The sequence below is a fragment of the Rhinopithecus roxellana genome, chromosome 10 (genome assembly GCF_007565055.1).
Source record: "Rhinopithecus roxellana isolate Shanxi Qingling chromosome 10, ASM756505v1, whole genome shotgun sequence".
NCBI lineage: Eukaryota > Metazoa > Chordata > Mammalia > Primates > Cercopithecidae > Rhinopithecus > Rhinopithecus roxellana.
Genome location: NC_044558.1, coordinates 19600027 through 19620367, shown reverse-complemented (window position 1 = coordinate 19620367; position 20341 = coordinate 19600027). Strand labels below are relative to the sequence as shown.

Below are 20341 nucleotides of genomic sequence, written 5' to 3'. Positions count from 1 at the left end.
TAGAGCAAAAGCATATATATGACATCTTAGATGCGTTCAAAACAAACTGAGAGCAACTATTCCTTTTCAGATAGACTTACCACTTTTAATAGTAAGTTAATCAAATTTCAAAGAGTTTATTTTAGAAAAATTTGATTCATGCAAATGTATCAAGAGCAAAGCTACTGCATTAAGCAAGAATTTTCTGGACAGGAAAACAGAATGGTAGTACATCTTATATACTAGAAATATGGGAAGATCCCAAGTGTTGCTGATTTAATTACCTTTTCCTGTTTATTCTGTTCGCTCCAGATTTAATCTACAAAATTGAGCTTGCAGGGGGCCTGGGAGCAATCTTCCTCCTCCTTGTACTGCTGGTGGTCATTTATAAATGCTACAACATTGAATTAATGCTCTTCTACAGGCAGCACTTTGGAGCTGATGAAACTAATGATGGTAAGCTGTCTCCTATTGTTCAAATTCCATTAAATGGCATGCATTTGTGATTATGTAAGAGAACCTCCCTATTTTTAGGAAGTACAAGCTGAAATATTTAGGGGTAAAGGGCTATGGCAAGTAACTTACCTTTAAATAGTTTAGAAAACTTACCAAGAAAAAGAGAAAAGAGGAGAATATAGTAACAATAGGTAAATCTGAGTAAATGTTATGTATGTTTTTTGAAATAGTTTTATTTTTATAATATTCCTATACGTTTGAGTTTATTTCCAATAAAAACCTTAACAGTAAGACTTTAGTTGCTCAGGAGATAAAACAATTGCTGTCAAATCCCTCCCACTTAGTAAGAAGCAAATTAAGAATCAATTCCAATTTTTTTCAGAAAATGGAAATTTAAGTACAGATCATTTTTATCCATTGCTGCCATCTACAAAACAAGCAATCATGCAAGAAACAGATTGAAAGCTATGGAGACAATCCTTTTAAAGCTCAAAGTACATGTACTTACATATTTTGAATGCTTATAGTACCATTCTCAAAGGTGACCTGAAAGAATAAAAATTCAGAGTGTAGCTCATAATTTTCTTATATTTGCTGTTTATGAATTTTGAAAATCTTATGAGAGAAATATCAATAAAGCAGTATACTGAGCCTTGTTTCTTTGAACATTTAAAATGATTTAATTTTTTTCAAGAATGCAAACTGCCATGTTTCCAATCAAAATCAATAAGAAATCATGGCATGTAGCTTCTTATACATAAAGTTCTCATCCCAAAACTGCTGTAAGCCTTGGAAATGTGTATAGAATGCCACAGGTAAGCCAAACACTTTTTTTTTTTTTTTTTTTTGAGACGGAGTCTCGCTCTGTCGCCCAGGCTGGAGTGCAGTGGCACGATCTCAGCTCACTGCAAGCTCCGCCTCCCGGGTTTACGCCATTCTCCTGCCTCAGCCTCCCGAGTAGCTGGGACTACAAGGCGCCCACCACCTCGCCTGGCTAGCTTTTCGTATTTTTTAGTAGAGACGGGGTTTCACCGTGTTAGCCAGGATGGTCTGCGTCTCCTGACCTCGTGATCCGTCCGCCTCGGCCTCCCAAAGTGCTGGGATTACAGGCTTGAGCCACCGTGCCCGGCCGCCAAACACTTTTTAGAAAGAAATCCAATTTGGAAAACATTATTTTAAAAAGATAGACTTAAAACTGAGTTTTCATTGTACCAAAATAAGTAAGGTTAGAGCTTTTGTTTATTTTTTTTGAATTGGTGGTCTTACCTCAAAAAAGAGAAATTCACAATTTTGATTTTAATTTTATAGTGATAGATGTAATGCCAAAATTTTTGAGGAGTCTGATTTTGGTCTTATTGTTACTATTATGTGAATGATGATATGGGTGGGTTTTAATTGACTTTCATATTTTCATAGTAAATTACAGAAGTTCTTCTTTCTTTTACCTTTTTTTTTTTTTTTTTTTTTTTTTTTGAGACAGAGTCACTGTCACCAAGGCTGGAGTGCAGTGGTGCAATCCTGGCTCACTGCAATCTCAAACTACTGTACTCAAGCAATCCTCCTGCCTCAGCCTCCTGAGTAGCTGAGATTACAAGTGCATGCCACCATGCCTGGCTAATTTATTATTATTACTATTATTATTATTATGTCTTGTAGAGACAGGGCCTCGCCTTGTTACCTAAGCTGGTCTCAAATTCTTGCATTCAAGCAATCCTCTGGACTTAGCCTCCAAAAGTGCGGGGATTACAGGCGTTAGCTACTGCACCTGGCGTGAAATGCTTTTTGATGAGTACATATGCATGCTCATTTGCTCATTTTCAAATCTACACATCTACACATTTGCACATTTCCAATCTACTCAGCAATTACAGCAGCCCATTTAAAAGTACTACAGACTTATTTAGATATATCTTAAAAGTGAAAAATTAAGGCCTATTCCAACAATTATTATATATGCTGACAATATATATGGAAATATGACCAATTACCCTCAGTTCTTCCTATAAACAACAGTTAATATTGAAAAATCTTGACTTCTTATCTGTATACAGAAAAAAACTAGAGAGAATGTGTTATTGAGGTTAATGTCCCTGGTTCCCAGGTGCCAGCAAGTGGCTAAAGTAGCCAATTGTGAAGATAAAAGATGCATTATCTGTGTAAAAGAACATAAAAGGGGCCAGGCACAGTAGCTCACAAAATCCCAGCACTTTGGAAGACCTAAGCAGGAGGATTGCTTGACCCCAGGAGTTCAAGAGCAGCCTGCACAACATAGGGAGACCTCATCTCTACAAAAAATAGTTTAAAAAATATTAGTTGGGCATGGTGGTGCATGCCTATGGTACCGGATAACCATGGGGGCCAAGTCAAGAGAATCGCTTGAACCCAGGAGCTCAAGGTTGCAGTGAGCTATGATCGCATCACTGCACTCCGGCCTGGATGACAGAGTAAGACCCTGTCTCTAAAAAAAAATGAATAAAATAAATAAAAATATGAAAGAGAGGCTTCTGTGATTAATATGTTTTGAGTCCTGATAATATGCAATTTGTTAATCTCTGAGATTATACAATTTATTATGTTAATCTACAATAATTAATTACCTTCATCACTGATACCCAATAACCTAGACTAACTGCTCAGTTGTAGTACATATTTGTAAGATTAATTTTATGCTGATATGATAGAATTTTTCAGGAATTAAATATTCCACTTTGCATCTTTATCTGCAATGTGGTTCATGTGTTCAAAGGTGTCCAGTAATATAGAACATTTTGATTACATAATTGTATGTATTGATTCCAAATTCAGTGTTGGAGGGAAAATGCAATATGGGGAGAGGGTACTTCAAGTGTTTTCATTAGGAATGATGGTTAAAATATTTTATATTTCTGCATAGAACCTTGGACCTTAAGTATATAACCTCTATATTAGCTTCAGTGGAATACTAAAAAGTCAATATGTATATGGTAAAAATGAATAAATGAATTTTAACTGCCTTTTAGAAATCTACAGTTACAGAATGTGAAATGTCAGCCAGATAATCTATCAAATTTTTCATTTCACCATTTAAATATTTTGACATATCATAGACATAACTTAATTTTAACCATATGCTTTTTCTTCATGCTCTCTCTTTGACAATATCTATAATGGTATTTCCTAAAAGTTCTTATAAAAATGCCTGATTTTGTATAAAATAAAATCCATCCAACAAACTTTAACTTCTTACCCATGTTTAAAATTTAATTAATTTTAATTCAACCCACCAATGATTGCTTCATTTATTTAACCTTTCAATTTTTCGGTCATTAAATATTTAACTGTCTACTAAGTGGCAGGGACTATGCATGATGCATTTACTTATATTCTTCATCTGGATCAACACTACAGTCACACACACACACACACACACATATACTATAATAGGTAGTAGGTATATAATAATCAACAAGATTACACAGTCTTTGCTCTGTAGAAACTAGGAGTTTAGCACTCTGTTTAGCACAGCTGCAGAACAACTGAGTTATAAACATGGATGGCTTCTTGATAGGGAGCAGGATTCAAATTAGATTTTAAAACAGAAAAGGACAGAAGTGACAACAGGAAAATTCTTCTACAAAACATTTGGTTCTCTTCCTTAAAACTTCTCTCTTTATTAGGAACAGCATACCTATGGTAACCACTGTGCCAGCCCTCTTCCTTACACTGTTCTGTCTGCATTGTGCTCTATATTCTGGTTCCTCAGATGAGCTTAGTTAGCATGATTTAGCACAGAGGAAGGCTCATTAGCCTTGCCTAGAAAAGTGGTGCTGCTGAACAGCCTTTTGGTTTAGAAACAATTTTTAGGCCTTGCTGTTAACCTTATTTGCGTCATGTTGTTGATTTTGGTTTATCTATCTTGCTCCTCTTTGTGAGCAACAGCTGCAGCTATTCATGAGGTTTTCTTGGCTGTCTACATAAGATTGAGTGCATTATTTAAACTGTAGCATCTGTGTCACTGCTGGCTCACTAGCTGGTATCCTAGAGCGTCTGGGACATCTGACATGGTGGCTTTGAGAGCTTTCTTCCTGCTCTGGCCAGCCACCATAAGCTCTTCACCTTTAGTTCATCTTAAAGAGACATGAATGACACCAGAAGCATTCATTTTTTCAGTGAATGGTGTGCTTCTAGAATGCGAGGTAAAATTTATAATCCTAATGTGTTGGGTGTTAAGACGTACCAAAGACATCCATGCTCTTTGCCACAACTTAGAAAATGTAAGTATAGAAGTACTTTCTAGGGGTGTTTGTAGCATTGAACTGCAATATCAGAATATAGGTGGAACCAGTAAGGACAGAACCAAGAATATGTGAGTTTAGCATGTTTGGAAGACAAATAACCATAGTCAGTACAAGCAATAGGAGAGGAGTCTAGAAGGTCTGGTCAGATGGGTAAAGAAGTCAAGTAGCCATTGCAGATGCTCAACAAATAATTGTTGAATGAATTAATAAGTGGTTGAATTTAGGGAGGTTTGTGAAATAGGAAAGTTATCAAAGTCAGAGAGAGTAACAGGGTCTGGTCTGACATTATGGAGTTTGAGGCAGCAACACTATCTATCAAGAACAATGAAATATATTCTGTTCATATGAATGGAGCTATTTGTCCTTTGGCCTGTTTTATTCTTCCAGCTGTGTGTCATCGGCAGCTCTGAGTCCCAGGTGAGTAATTATAGCTGGAGAAAGTCAGGGGCCTGCAGGTGTATCCTGCACGTGATTGGAACAAGGGCAGAGGTGCTAGGATTACCAGGAGGTTCTTACATTAGCATTGCTTATGAACATTCTCACTTCCAAGCAGAATTTTATGCACGACAGTGGAATGCACCCAACTTGTAAGCGAAATGATCTCTTCAACTACCCAGGGCAGTCCTTCATGTACATCTGCTTCCAGGCAATCAAGTAATCCAACCAAGGTTTATGGAAGCCTTTTGCAGCCAAAAAAGATGCTAAAGAGTATTAACTCTTTCTCTTTCTTTCAGGCACCATCTTAATATAAATAACCAGAATTTCTTTTGTTTGGGAGTGGTGAAGGCTAAAATCTTACTAAAATTAGAACAACATAATCCTACTTCAGAGATAGGGAGGTCTCATCTATTCCTAAAAGAGGGTATCTACAGCTCATCATATGTTTATAGTTTATTCCTCCTTCAGCATGTAGAATGAAGTCATGGTGTGGGTTATGGTGGAAGTAAATGAGTGACTGCTTCATTTTATAAATTACATTTTGGTTAGGTTTTAGGTATGTTCTAATTAGGCATGTTTTAATAGAAAATATTGATGTGTTTGAGAAACAAATCCTGAAATTCTTACCGGTCTTTTGCAGTTATTATTTGTAAGTAACTGAGTTTACTAATAGTTCCACATGAGTCTGTGTTCACTATATTAACTTAAAAACTTTTTTTAATAAGGAAATTTTGAAAATCTTACTATAACTTTTTCAGTATGGATGTGGCCCATCTAAAACCTTCAGAAACTAATGCCTCAAGTAGATATGCTCATTAACATTTTGCAGGAAAAAAACTGTATGCATACATGCACATTTTATCTCTGGAGAGACTGGCTCTGAGCCAATACAGCAAAAGAGGAAAAAATACACTTGCAAAGCACAGTTAACTCCCTGACTAAATGTGTGGAGGAAAAATCTAATTTGGCAATACTGGAAGGATGTATATTTTGAAACAAAGGCTTCTTTTGGAAGCTTGTGTCATATTAGTTGGCCATGAACTGAACAAGAATAACAGGCAATGCACTTGTATAAAACCCAGCTGCTGTCTCTAATATTTGGTAATGAACTGCTTTTTGTATATGAAGATGACGACACTAACCAACTGGAACTATGGCATGTGCTGTGAACAGTTTCTCCAGAAGCGAGGCTGGATTATTTCAATTTTCCACACTCTAGGGCCCAGCCCCTGTTGGATCTTTTGCACATATTTGTGCAAACAAGGTATAGTCTGTGCCCAAGTAACAGAGCCAAGCCAACTGGAAAATAAAGGGGTTAAATCCATGACTTTGGTCTACTTAGTCCTGCATTCAAACACACTGAGCTAATCATTCACACATCATTGAGTATTACAAATGCGTATAGTCACTGAAAGTCACAAATAATAATTCTCTGTTTTATTCTGTTCAGACTATAGGTGGCCGATTGCATAAGTTTCAATTCATATCATATGACTAGGTTATTTTGAAAGGGATTAGATTTCCTATAACATGGCATGTGACTTATTTTTTTCCAATTATTAAAGACAGTCACTAATTATTGTGCTATCCCTGCCTCTTAGTACTCAAAGAGAACCTGCTAATAGTTACAACCCTTTTGTTGTTCTTTATGTTTAAGACAACAAGGAATATGATGCCTATCTCTCTTACACAAAAGTGGACCAAGATGCTTTAGACTGTGACAATCCTGAGGAAGAGCAGTTTGCTCTTGAAGTACTGCCAGATGTCCTGGAAAAACACTATGGATATAAACTCTTCATCCCAGAAAGAGACCTGATTCCAAGTGGAAGTAAGTACTTTCAAATTTTGTATTTAAAACGTTCTGTTTCTTTTAGGATGTTATGTGAAGGCTTCAAACATCAGAGCCAAGTATTTAGACAGTTGTTTCTCATAGTAGAGTTTCTTAAATCCAAATTTTTCCCATATGCCTGTGTTCTGAATTTCTAGCATCTGAATATTTTTAAAGGCATTCTTACTAATATTTTGAGTATGATTTCTAAATTGTGCCATAATGGTCATTTTTATTATATTGCCTTAGTATCCTGAAAAGCATTATGATCTTTAAAAAAAAATCTGTAAAAGTTAGTTAAAGCCTTTTCAATATGTTTCAGTTCCAAAGCTAGTCTTCTGTCACTGTGTTTCTACTTATACCTACAATTATTGTCACTAATGGCTTTGAATCTATGCCTTTCAACCTTGTTATTCATTACGCCTTGTCACTTATTTCCAGATTTATGGAAAAATCCACTTAAAAAGGTATATTAGGCCATTGGGTACAGCACTCTCACTGTGTATTTAAATTATTTTCAAGACACTTGTATGCTAGGCTTGAATACCATTTTAAATTGTGCTACACATTGAAAGCTATATTGAGGCTTTCAGAATAAATTCAGTTTCAAGTCAAAATATGTACTTTTCTCCCTTTAATGTCCAGAGTGCATACACATACACAGTAAAGTGTAAGGAAAACACAGAGAAATCTAAGATATTGTCCCTGCTTTTGAAGAGCTTAAAATGCCATTGAGGAAAATATAAGTGCTAGAACTCATTTGCATATAAGTACTGATATCCTTGAGAAGGGAAGATTGAACTGGTAACTACAAATCATAACATGTTAATTTCAACATATGATAATAACAAAATAAAAAGTTTATATTCCAGTACTTGACAGTGTATAAAATAATTTCACATACATTACTTCATTTCATTTTTATAGTAACCCTGTGTTGTGAGAGAGTAGGTACTTATGTCCTTATGCTGTGGAAGCAAAACCCCCAAATTGTCCAAGATAAACAGTTGGCAAATGGTAGAGGTGGCAGTGGAACCTAGATTTATTTGACTTTGGTTCTCACTCTGCTAGATCATGCTGCTCCTCAATAACATTTATTCAGATTACCAGCAGGCTACCTTGGTCACTAAGCTGACAGAAGACAAATGGAAACAAATGGGTTTTGATTGTTCATCTCTTTTCTTAAGGTTCATTTATGTCTGTATATGTTGATATGTGCACATTAGTATGCACATTTATACATGCATAGAAAGGAATAAAGAAGGCAATATTTACTGGTTTATTTTTTCCTACTCCACAAATGTGAGAAAGAATTCCACAAGCTTCTTATCATGGTCCTTCATTCGTTTCTTTCTGCAGTTTTCCCTATACTACCCTATATTTATTGTTTCTTCAAGGAACATCCTGATACCTCAGAGTCATTTTTCATTCTTCTGTGTCTTTCTCCCAAATCCAATGTCCCTTGCATTTTTTTCATTCTCACTTTTCCATCTTAGTGTAGGCCCTAATTATCTAACTCCTTCAATGTTAATTATCCCTCTACCTTCCTTATCTTTCCTCCCATCCATTCAGCCCCACTAATATCATGTACATCTCCTTGATCATGTCACTTCCGCATTCAACAAATGAATCATTCACTATTTATTACAGGATACAATTTATAACCCTTAGCTAAACACTTCTACTATCTTTTGCCAACCCAGATTTATCTCCTAAATTTGTCTCCTACCACTTCCTCTATTCATACTTTCCACTCTAGCCAAACTGTGCCTTTAATATACATTGTATGTCCCTGTAATGCATTTGTTAATGTTTGTCCTCTATGACTTTGCAAATCCTACTTATCCTTCTCCATATCACTGCCTCTGTGAAAGGTTCATAATAATCTCTCCAGCCCTAGAATTTATGGTGTATAATCACTTATTGGACAGTAAATTTGTTCTCCTGTGACATTTTGCATTTTAAAATAATTTTATTAGCTTTTCATCTATTTATGTCTTTTCTAGCCAGCAAGATTATAAACTCCATGAGGACAAGGAATATATCTCATTTATTTTTGTATCCTTATAGTCATCTAGCAGAAGACTTGAGCTCATTACATGCTTCATAGATGTTTATTGATTTTGTTTGAAAAAATGTCATCAGGATGGGCAGAGATTTTATAGTCCACAGAAAATTCTTTTAATGTTTTAAAATCAGACTGAGTAGGGGCTTGGATCTTAGGTTCTAAATGGTGCACAGGAAGACTCCTTTTACAAGTAAACCATTTGGGACAACTATGCAGTTTTTAGATGCAACCACTGGAGGGTGTTTGATTTTAATCCTTCCTTCCTGAACGAGGAAATTCATGTTCTCTGAATTCCGATTTGCGAGTGTAACCTGCAGAGGCTCTTAAAAAGGCCCTTTGACAATTTTTCTTTTCCATCAACATTTTAGAGTTAGCTGAGCAGTCACCATGTCAGGATTAACGAGTTTTTCCTTAGCATTTTTAGCACGCATTCAGGAAGTCAATGAAGTATATGAATAATATACTTGATTTACACATGAATGACAGAGTAGAACGTTTTGACTTGGTGTATATGTGTTATTAAAGAAGCTTCTGTGGTCTGTATTTTCAACCATTGGTACAGATTTAACAGCTTATACTATATAAATATAGACACATTCCTGTGGGGGGGGAGGGAAACCTAGTTACAGTATTATAAGCTGTGTTTGTCCCTCACATCTCATTTAAAACATGTTGACCTAAGACTACTCCTTCCTCTGAAAACTAGCAATGAGGCCTTTGAGGACTATGAAAGCAGACTTCATAAAATCATTCTTGATCCACAACAATAATTTTTTATGAATCAAATTAATGACATCTATGACATAAATCCATTCATATTTAATGTCTTCACTTTTGATATATCTTCAGTCTTTTTGTACTACTCTCACGGTATTCCAACTCAACCTTATCAACACACAAACCTTTCCAATGTACACAGTTTCAAAAGTACATGAAAATCTCTCTCTCTCTCACACACACACACATACACACACACACACACACACACACACACACACACATAACCAAGAATTCTCAGAAATCTTGGTTTCAAAGATGTCACTTTCCAAGGTGAACTGGGGGTGTCTGAACCACCCATGCCCTACCAGGGATATGTTGTCCTTTGGCCATTATGAACCAGCAGAGATGGGGAGATTTGATGCAAATATTTTTCCTAAATGCTGAAACTGAGTGTTCCAATCTGGACATTATTTTCCTGGCAGTGACTACCTTTCCATTCTTGAGCCTGTGGCCAGGATCTTCCTTATGTTTTCTCAGGTTGGGTGCCTAAATATGGCAAGAATTCTTACTTTCCAGTAAAAGTTTGGTCTGTCTTTTCCCAGACTAGAAACATCTGTCCCTGAGAATAGCGAAAGCAACTTTGTTGCCAACAGGCATCTGAATGTCAGAAGTGACAGGCAACCAGAAGAAAGCCAGATAGAAAACACCCTATTCAAACTGCCTAGAGACACAAACTTGAGAAGTAGAGATTTTTCTCACCCATGCAGCTGCTGGGTTTTGTGGTATAAACTACTCTACACAGAGCACATTGTGTTCATGGGGCCTAGAGGATCCTTGAGGAATGAACAGATGTGCTCTGAAGCTGACATGTGACCAACAGAACCCAGCTGTGCAATTGAGATCCTGAGATTGGGAACATTTTTGGATGAGTACCGTTTAGACTCTTGGGCCTATCTTATCTCAGTGTTTCTGTAGAGATTAAATAAAAACCAAAAATGTAAAAAGTTATTGAATCAGGCTGAGGGCCACTGGTCAGATGGAGAAAATAGCATTCTAAAACTAAAAGTAGAAACAACCCAATCCTGTACTCTGTGTTTCCCTTTAAAAGTAAGAAGGTAAGGTGCTGAAAGGCGCATATGCAATATTTATTAACAATTATAAATTAAACCAGCTTTGGATGAAGCTTTAGAAAAAGCTACAGATGTCTAAGCGGACTTTGAAGAGGAAAAAATAAATCCATGGAAGGCTGTTACCTCAAGTTCCCTTTCTATTTATAGAAAGACTATGAGGATCCCTATGTGAGTTGTTCATGCATGATTGCATTTAAGAAATACACTAGAAAACTAAAAATATTATCATGCTTATGGTTTATCGGCCACATCTACTAAGATTATATTTATGAATTTAGCCTCACATATCAAATTATCTTTTCATTTGTCTTTATGCTCAATTTTCCATGAAGGAATCCTAAGACTTTCAGTAATTTAAGGGAAAAAGTATAATGTCTGATTACATTCTTGCATTTGGTAGACTTTCCTCACTAATCTAATCTTCAATTCTTTAATGCTTAGTACTAGCCATGTGATTGTGCTGACAATGAAATGACAAATGATTGGAGAATACATCTGGTGTCAGATGATCCCTAGTCACTTCTGAAGTGAGGCATGCAAAAAAAAATTTTTGTACATGGATCTGTAAGTATTCATTGCCACTAGTTCCTCTGATAGCCGAACAGATTGGACACCATTTAATTAAGTTGTCCTTGGGGAGTAATAGAATCGTTTTCCAGACAATCTGATGTCTGTGACCTAAAACGTTTGAGGCAGGGGTGACATGAACAATCATGGAAATTTAACATATTGTGTGAACTTTACTCACATGGAATAAAATTGTACGTGTCCACCATCCCTTTCATATTAGAGTCAAGAGAGAAAGAATTGTACTTCAATATGTCCAGCAGTGTACTGAGGTCAACAGAATAATGTTTCTCATCAAAGTTTGAGGTAGAGGTTAGAGTTGATTATGTAGAATTTCATTCAGGAAATCTGCTGTTTGGGTGGCACAAAGAAAAGGCATCTCAAAAAAAAAAAAATAGTATAAAACCAGGATAAGATTGTCTTAAGGGTCGGGCGCGGTGGCTCAAGCCTGTAATCCCAGCACTTTGGGAGGCCGAGACGGGCGGATCACGAGGTCAGGAGTTCGAGACCATCCTGGCAAACACGGTGAAACCCCGTCTCTACTAAAAAAAATACAAAAAGCTAGCCGGGCGAGGTGACTGGTGCCTGTAGTCCCAGCTAATCGGGAGGCTGAGGTAGGAGAATGGCGTAAACCTGGGAGGCGGAGCTTGCAGTGAGCTGAGATCCGGCCACTGCACTCCAGCCCGGGCCCAGGCGACAGAGCGAGACTCCGTCTCAAAAAAAAAAAAAAAAAAAAAAAAAAAAAAAATTGTCTTAAGTACTGAAGGAAAACACAGAAAAGACTGTAAGTAGTAAGTGGCTTTGTTCCATATTCATTAAGTCTGCACCAGTGAGAATTAGTTACACTACAAGCTTTTAGAGCTTCAGAAGGAGAAAGAAAGAGGTGAAGGGTATTTCGCAGGTTTGCTTTCTTTGCTACTCTCCACTTTATGTTTCTTTCAATCGTCTCTAAATGTGTCCCATTCCCTACCTCTACTCTCTGTGAAGAGGTGAAGAGAGAAGATAAAAAAGACAGAAATGTGGACAGCATTCAGAGTGGATTATTCACACTGTCATGCTTCCCCACTCACCCACAGGTGAAATGTGAAAGTAAAGGGTTCATTACTAGAAATATAGCCTCCAAACTCAGAACTGTAAATACACACAATTCCCGGTAGTCATCAGGTCTCAGCAAATTCATGTTAGCTGCTGAGTCAATGACTAATCAAAATTAATTAAGACCCTCATACTATAAAGAACAAAACTCCCGCCTAAGAAATTTAGCTCAGCTAACTGTAAATTATCAAGCCAAGAATTTGGAAGGGAAGAGGGCGGGGAAGGTTTTTGTAGGACAAGTAATATCACACGTATTTAGAAAGGCTCCCAGCCAGGCACGGTGGCTCATGCCTGTAATCCCAGCACTTTGGGAGGCTGAGGTGGGCAGATTGCCCAAGGTCAGGAGCTCGAGACCAGCCAGGCCGATGTGGTGAAACTCCGTCTCTTCTAAAAATGCAAAAACTAACTGGGCATGGTGGCAGGTGCCTGTAATCCCAGCTACTTGGGATGCTGAGGTAGGAGAATTGCTTGAACCCAGGAGACAAAGGTTGCAATGAGCCAAGATCATGCCACTGCACTCCAGCTTGGGCAACAGAGTGAGACTCCGTCTCAAAAAATAAAAATAAATTAGAAATAAGAAAGGTTTCCTATACACACACACACACACAGAGACACATGGCTAAATGAACATTATATAACCTCAATCTCCACGGCAAACAACAGACACAGAATCTTACATCTGTCAGAGACAGAATCAAGACCTAAAATCTTTAGCAACATCAGCCAAGATAGACTCAACGTGTATAAGTATGCCAATAGGTTAGTATTTAGCATCATTATATAAAACTCAGATAGTATTTTTAATAAGACTACATTATAAAGTAACCCACTGTAAGCCTCTAGTTATAGCAAATGTGAGATATTTTCCCCAACTATGTAGTGGTGAATAATACATTTTTCTTTGATATATAGGAAACATATGTAGGCTTGATTTTAGGTCTTGATATATTAACCTATAGGTTTTATAAATATTGCTGATAGCTATAAATTAGCTAATGTTCACCAAAAATTAGTGGAGTATTATCTCTTCTGATGCATCTTGTCTCAGCCTAATGATGTGTCTTTTTAACTAATAATATCTGCTGTGCATAGCTGTGAATTTAAGCATATCAAATTACTATTTTGTGAATCTGGAAAGTAAGAACTTATGCTTTTGTTTACAGGCTAAGTATTTTTATTTTAACTTCTTAAAAAATATATCCTATATGCTGCTGATAATGACCTTGACATTAGTGGAGATGTCAACACAAAAATAATTTATAAGAAGCTAATTGATTAGTTTGAGAAATCAGATGGTTAGTAAGCAATAGTAAGACCACATAAAAATTCATGAATATAGAGTTTTTTCTCCCATGTCCTTTTTGTCTACATCTGCAGTAGACTCAGTGGCCTGAGAATTAAGAAAGTACTGAGTTCTTTTGGAAAAGTGTATGTCTCCCATTAGAAGCAATTTCTTTTGGGGCTGCCATTCTTCCTGCTTCTATTTCCTCCTTCACTTTGCCTTTTTCCTTTGTTAATGAATGGCATAATTTGCTTTTAAGTCACTTTTCTAGATCTAATTCTATTTCTCCTCTAAATGCACTAGAATTTTGTTTTATACAATGGCCCTTGAAAGAGATTTTAAAATTGAATTTGCTTTGTTTTTAATAAGGCTTTAGGTAGCAACTTTCTTTGCTTTTTGCAAATACTGGTGCTACTGGAAAGATATTTTTTCATCTCTCTAATAAGTACATATCCCAAGGAGTCTAGTGGCAAGGCATTTTATTCCAGAATATTTTCCTAACTCTCTGTCAACTCCCAGCAGAGACAAAAGGAAAAGTTTTCTTTCATTTGTACTTATAATGTGAAAAAATGAATTTATATCAGTTTAAGCACCTTATCAAAACTATGTTCAAGGACACTTTTTTCTTTCTCTAATTGTTGAAGATTATAAATAGGTTAAATGCACTTGGCTTTGTTTCATGTCTGATAATCTGCTGTGGTTTCGCAGACTTGTCTAGAGAAACAGAAGGCTATCAGACACAGCCCCTTTTGGTCTTTGCTGTCATCAGTAGTTACATCAAACCACAACTTGCAAAGAAATGAATTAGTGACCTTTTATTTAAGGGATATCTCATATTTTTATGTGGAGAAAGTCTTTTAAGGGATTCCTGCTACTCAGTTGCTAAATTTGCCAGAACAAGTCAGGGCAAGATTTAGTGAGTATTCATATGTGCTGTGGATTTAGGGATTTTTTTTTTTTTTTTTTTTTGAAAAACATTGCTTTATTATCTCTTCGTGGTAACACACTTTTAAAAACGGTTTTTGAAGGTTTCTAAAATGTCTTCCCAAAAACCCACAACCCTATGAGGGCAAACCCCACTGCCTGTCAGGGACTAGTACTAACTATGGACTGGCAACGTCTTAACTTGATACCTGTTTCTGCTTATATTATTTGGAACTTTTCCAAACCCAACCGCCCTCCTTGATCTTTAATTCAGGGGTTGCAAAACTTCTTTGTAAAGGTCCAGATAGTAAATATTTTAGGTTTTGTAGATTACATATGGTCTCTGTTGCATCATATTCTTCTTATTCTTCTCTTTTACAACTCTTTAAAAAAATATATGTATATATATATATATATATATATATATATATATATATATATATATAATTTTTAGCTCACAAGCCATACAAAAACAAGACATGGGCCTAATGTATCAGTCTGCAGATCACAGTCATTGGATGCAGACGTACAACTCTGAGGTGAAGGGGAAACTGGGGCACTTGCTTCATAGAAGCCAGCAACAATTCCCTGGCTAAATATTAGCAAGTAAAAACTATGAACTCTACCTATTTGGTTTCTTCCTCATTTACTTTTATTTTCCTTGATGGCTAGGTTCTTATCTTTTCCCAAAGACAACAAAAGAAAACTTAAGAAGAGAAGGAAGAAGGAGGCAGAGGGAGGTACGAGAGAGAGGAAGAATGGGATAGGTAAAAAGAAAGAAAACAAAGAGGGAAGTAAAAAGAAAAGAGGATAAAAGGGCAGAAAAAGAAAAGGATAAAGACAGAGGTAGAAAGAGGGAAATGGGGGAGAAAAAGAGAGAAAAACAGAAAGCAAGCCAGAATATGGAAGCTAGGGCACAGTCTCTCCTTCTTTTCCTTAGAGCCAGTCAGCTCTTAGAGGCACCTCCCCAGCTGCTTTCAAACACTGAGGTTGCTGCCCAGCCACTGATCTTCATCCCAAGAAGTGAAATGTGGGCTTCACATCTGAAAACTTCCACTTGGTTTTTCACCAAGTGAAATGGAACACGAGATTCAGGGCCCAAGCAAATGGCTTATGTTTTCTTTGGGACACTAGGGCTGTGTCTGCCCAGGGAAAATTTTGATGTACTGACTGACTGACTCTAGTGCATATGATTAATGTATATGTAGGACAAACCAGGATAATTCAGACCTTTTTTCTTCTACAGGAGGTTTTCAGCCGGAATTATCTGGATGGTTGCCTCAACTCTCCACTAGGCTTTGCCAGAATAAGCACAGCCAGTGGAGTATGCAGGAGACAGGGACCACTCCCTCTCTCCAAGGTTCCCTTTAACTCCCACACCCTGTGCAGCTGAGTATAGTGGGACCTGTACTGACAGGCATTCCTTCTGGGGGCAAATGTAAATTTTGTCTAGTAAATCTCTAAGAAGCCCCAAGAACCCTAAATATTGCATACTGCTTAACTGTCAGATGGCAAAATATAATAGATGGATGAAAGGGGAGAACCATACTAATGGAGGGAAAATGTCACCCTGTTCCTTTCCTCATCCCAAAAAGAAGCTAGCAAAGCCAAAGCCCATGACATCCCAATCAAATGAATTAGTACATGTGCATACAGTTTCTCTTATAAGTTTAGATACCTGGGTTGTAATTATTTATCTTTAAGTTGATAGACTCATGTATAGATATAGTTTTAGTTTCTAAAAGCATAGTTTAAAAGTGCATTTAAGACTGAGAACAGAGGATTGCTTAAGGCCAGGAGTTTGAGACCAGCCTGAGCAACATAGTGAGACCCCACCTCCATAAAAAATAATAATAATAAATTAACCAAGCGTGGGGGCTGGCACCTGTAGTCCTAGCTGCTCAGGAGTCTGAGGCAGGAGGATTGCTTGAGATCAAGAGGTCGAGGTTGCAGAGAGCTGTTTGTGCCACTGCATTCCAGCCTAGGCAACACAGCAAGACTCTATCTCGAAAGAAAGAGAAAGAAAGGAAAGAAAGAAAGAAAGAAAGAAAGAAAGAAAGAAAGAAAGAAAGAAAGAAAGAAAGAAAGAAAGAAAGAAAGAAAGAGAAAGAAAGAAAGAAAAGAAAAGAAAGAAAGAAAAGTACATTTAGGCTACAAACTAACACATACAAATTCTGTTGTTCCTAGAGGTACACTTTATGTGACAGAGTGCTACTGACAAGGTTTGTACAAGGTTTAATTTTTTAAAATGAAATTACAAGCTGTAATTAATTAAGGAACAATACTACTCAAAGTAACCCCTTGGTAAATTATTTTGTGAAGAATGATTCTATAAAATTAATTATGAATTCATAATTCACCTGGTAAAACTGTATCTTCATTGACTCCTGCATTGATATCATGATTCTGGGTTTGGGTTTTGTTCTGTTTTGTTTTGGAGAAAAGGTGAAAAGGATAATGAGAAAAATGCATGATAGTTTATTTTACTGTATCTTACAGATCCAACTTCTAATGATGAAGCTTCCCACATAACTTCTTTCTTTTTGGGAGCAGAAAGAAAGGAAGAAAATGAAGAGTCAGAGCTGTTGATACATTGGGAAAATATTTTTCCACTCTATTGAAACTTTCTACCTTTCCTTCCCTTCTATTTCACCAGTTCTCTAAGTGATAATTACAGAGTGATAACTCCCCAGTTACTATTTGTGTGGTGGTTTTTTTTGTTTCATTTTGTTTTTACAGATTTCACTGCTTATTTTTTCCCATGAATGCATAATCTCTAAAATAAAGCACTCAAAATTCTTAAAAGTTCCCTCTCTACTTAGACACTGCCTTATCCCGACAGATACAGTCATTGTAACTACTGCATGAGAAAGATCCTGAAATGTATTAAGTCAAAACCCAAAGAACAGTAACAACAAATTGTTAAATAGGCAATTCTATGTGTAACTCTTAAAAGTTTCTTATTTATCTGTAGGGTATATAGAAAGTTTGTTCATTTTCACTTGCAAAAGTTTTCTTGCTGCCAAGTAGTGAAAATAAAACTTTAGAAAAGAGAGATCATCTGTAAAATACGCATCTGTAAAATAAGTTTCTCTTTTCAAATTGCTTGTACTGAGCTGTTCGGTGGCCCCACGATATGTGCTGAATGTGACTCCTTGAAAGCAGTCTGTAACCTTGGGCAGATTTGTGGTGACAAATGTTGCTATGCTTCTTTCTGTAAGCACTGCTTCTGCTAGAGGGCACTGTACATTAGACAAGGCCTTGTGTTCTGCTTCAGAAAGACAGCTCTCTGGTGTAGCACCTGTGTCTAAGTCTCCATTTGTTAAAACATGTGTGTGTTTCCCCTTTTGGCAGATAAGACTTGGGAAGCATGATTCCAAAGGGATTATTTCATGTGATAAATAAATCTGGAGTTAGTTGAGTGTTTTTCTACCATGTAAAAGCCATAGATAACATATTCATCTCACTTTCAGAATTGCTCCACAAAGTAGGGCAAATACTTACTTTTCAGTTGGTAGACTCCTTCACTGTTCATTTCACACCACCCCCCACCTCCGACTCTACTCTTCACTCTTCCTTGGAACAAAAGCAGCTAGTTCCAATTAAAGTCATGGGCACAAACCACTTCCCTGTCTCTGGGTTTGAAGGGCATAATGGCGAACCTAAGTTTGCAAATGACAGAAATAATCGGAGAAACAAGCTATGATTCTAGAAGAGATTTTCCACCATCTCTATATCACAGTTATCTCTCAAGTAGTTAGTATACATAGCCCCCTCCTTGTTTAGTAGTTGAGAACTAGGGGCCATACATACAGTTAGTATTTGTCAATTACAATAAATAATAGTAATAAAAATAAAGAAAATTAGAGAAGAAAAGCAAACGAACCCCATAAATACAGTAACTTTGCATTTATTAAAAGGCTCCATTTCTCTTTTCATCGGCTCCTTTTAGTTGTTCACTAACTTGGAAGCCTGACTTGAATTAAATGAATACATTAATAGAATGTATTAATTAAATGAATACATTAATAGAAATCACTGAAATACACATAAGCTCTGAAGAAGTCAGAGTTTATGTTAGCCAAAAAAACACTGTAAGTAATGGTAAGGGAAAGAAAATAATGATTATAAGCAGTTTATTTTTCAGTTTTAGGGAAGGAAATGTGCAATACAAGAAAAGAAAATGTGATGGACTTTAGTGAGAGACTGGATCTTTGCTATACTAGTGTGCAAACCTGGTGCTTTAAAGACTGGCAGTGTCTTTGTTTTACTCTTTCTCTCTTTCTGTGATTTGTAGCATACATGGAAGATCTCACAAGATATGTTGAACAAAGCAGAAGACTTATTATCGTGCTAACTCCAGACTATATTCTCAGACGGGGATGGAGTATTTTTGAACTGGAAAGCAGACTCCATAACATGCTAGTCAGTGGAGAAATCAAAGTGATTTTGATTGAGTGTACAGGATTAAAAGGGAAAGTGAATTGCCAAGAAGTGGAATCACTAAAACGCAGCATCAAACTTCTGTCCCTGATCAAGTGGAAGGGACCAAAAAGCAGCAAATTAAATTCTAAGTTTTGGAAGCACTTAGTATATGAAATGCCCATCAAGAAAAAAGAAATGCTATCTCAGTGCCATGTTCTAGACTCCGCAGAACAAGGACTTTTTGGAGAACTCCAGCCTATGCCCTCTATTGCCATGACCACTACTTCAGCCACTCTGGTGTCATCTCAAGCTGGTCTTCCTGAATTCCACCACTCAGATTCAATGCAAATGAGGCACTGTTGCAGAGGTTATAAACATGAGATACCAACCACGACCTTGCCAGTACCTTCCTTAGGCAACCACCATACTTATTGTAACCTGCCTCTGACGCTACTCAACGGACAGCTACCCCTTAATAACACCCTGAAAGATACCCAGGAATTTCATAGGAACAGTTCTTTGCTGCCTTTATCCTCCAAAGAGCTTAGCTTTACCAGTGATATTTGGTAGTGAAAAATAGGAATTCCTCTGAACAGCTAGATGAGCATAGAGAATTTCTGCTATACCAAGCATAAAGTACACCTAATAACGTTGAGGTGTTAAAAAAGTGTTTGAAGAAAAAGTTACAAAAATGGCTTTTATACTTAAATATTTTTGTTTACATTTCCAGAATAGTGGGGGGAAAGAAGGACCTGCTTTTGTAGTATGGTGCCTTGTTCTAATGTATAGTTTTGATTTCTTCCTGAAAACAAAAATTTTAAAATCCTGTTGTCTTAGAGTAGGTTTTATGATAGCACATGGACTGCATGCTTAGTAGGTGAGCTGTCTTGCCCATATTTAAAAAGATTTCAGTATTCACACGGTATTTGAAATAAAGAAAATTTAAAGATTTTTAATTGAATTTGAAAATTCTGAACCAAGTTTAAGGGGAAAAATAACTTCTATAGAGTTCTGAAAATTCAGGAATTATCAAGAAAGAAATGTTGATGCACTCCCGTTGGAAGATTGTTTGTAGAGGAAGATCAGTTGAGAAAAAATGTGATTGAAATGTTTAAAACTTCTTCAACATAATGGACACTTTCTATAGACTAA

The 20341-nt window shown here is 36.7% G+C and overlaps 1 protein-coding gene across 1 annotated transcript in view; it reads left to right on the top strand.

Annotated features, from left to right (window-relative positions):
- IL1RAPL2 (interleukin 1 receptor accessory protein like 2) overlaps positions 1-19930 on the top strand; it is a 660683-nt gene extending 640753 nt beyond the window's left edge. Inside the window, exons 7-9 of the mRNA XM_030939417.1 lie at positions 292-435; positions 6808-6978; positions 19062-19930. Of these exons, the coding sequence (XP_030795277.1) occupies positions 292-435; positions 6808-6978; positions 19062-19759 (1013 nt within the window). The 3' untranslated portion in view covers positions 19760-19930. The remainder of the gene's footprint in view (positions 1-291; positions 436-6807; positions 6979-19061) is intronic.
- The last annotated feature ends 411 nt before the right edge of the window (positions 19931-20341 follow it).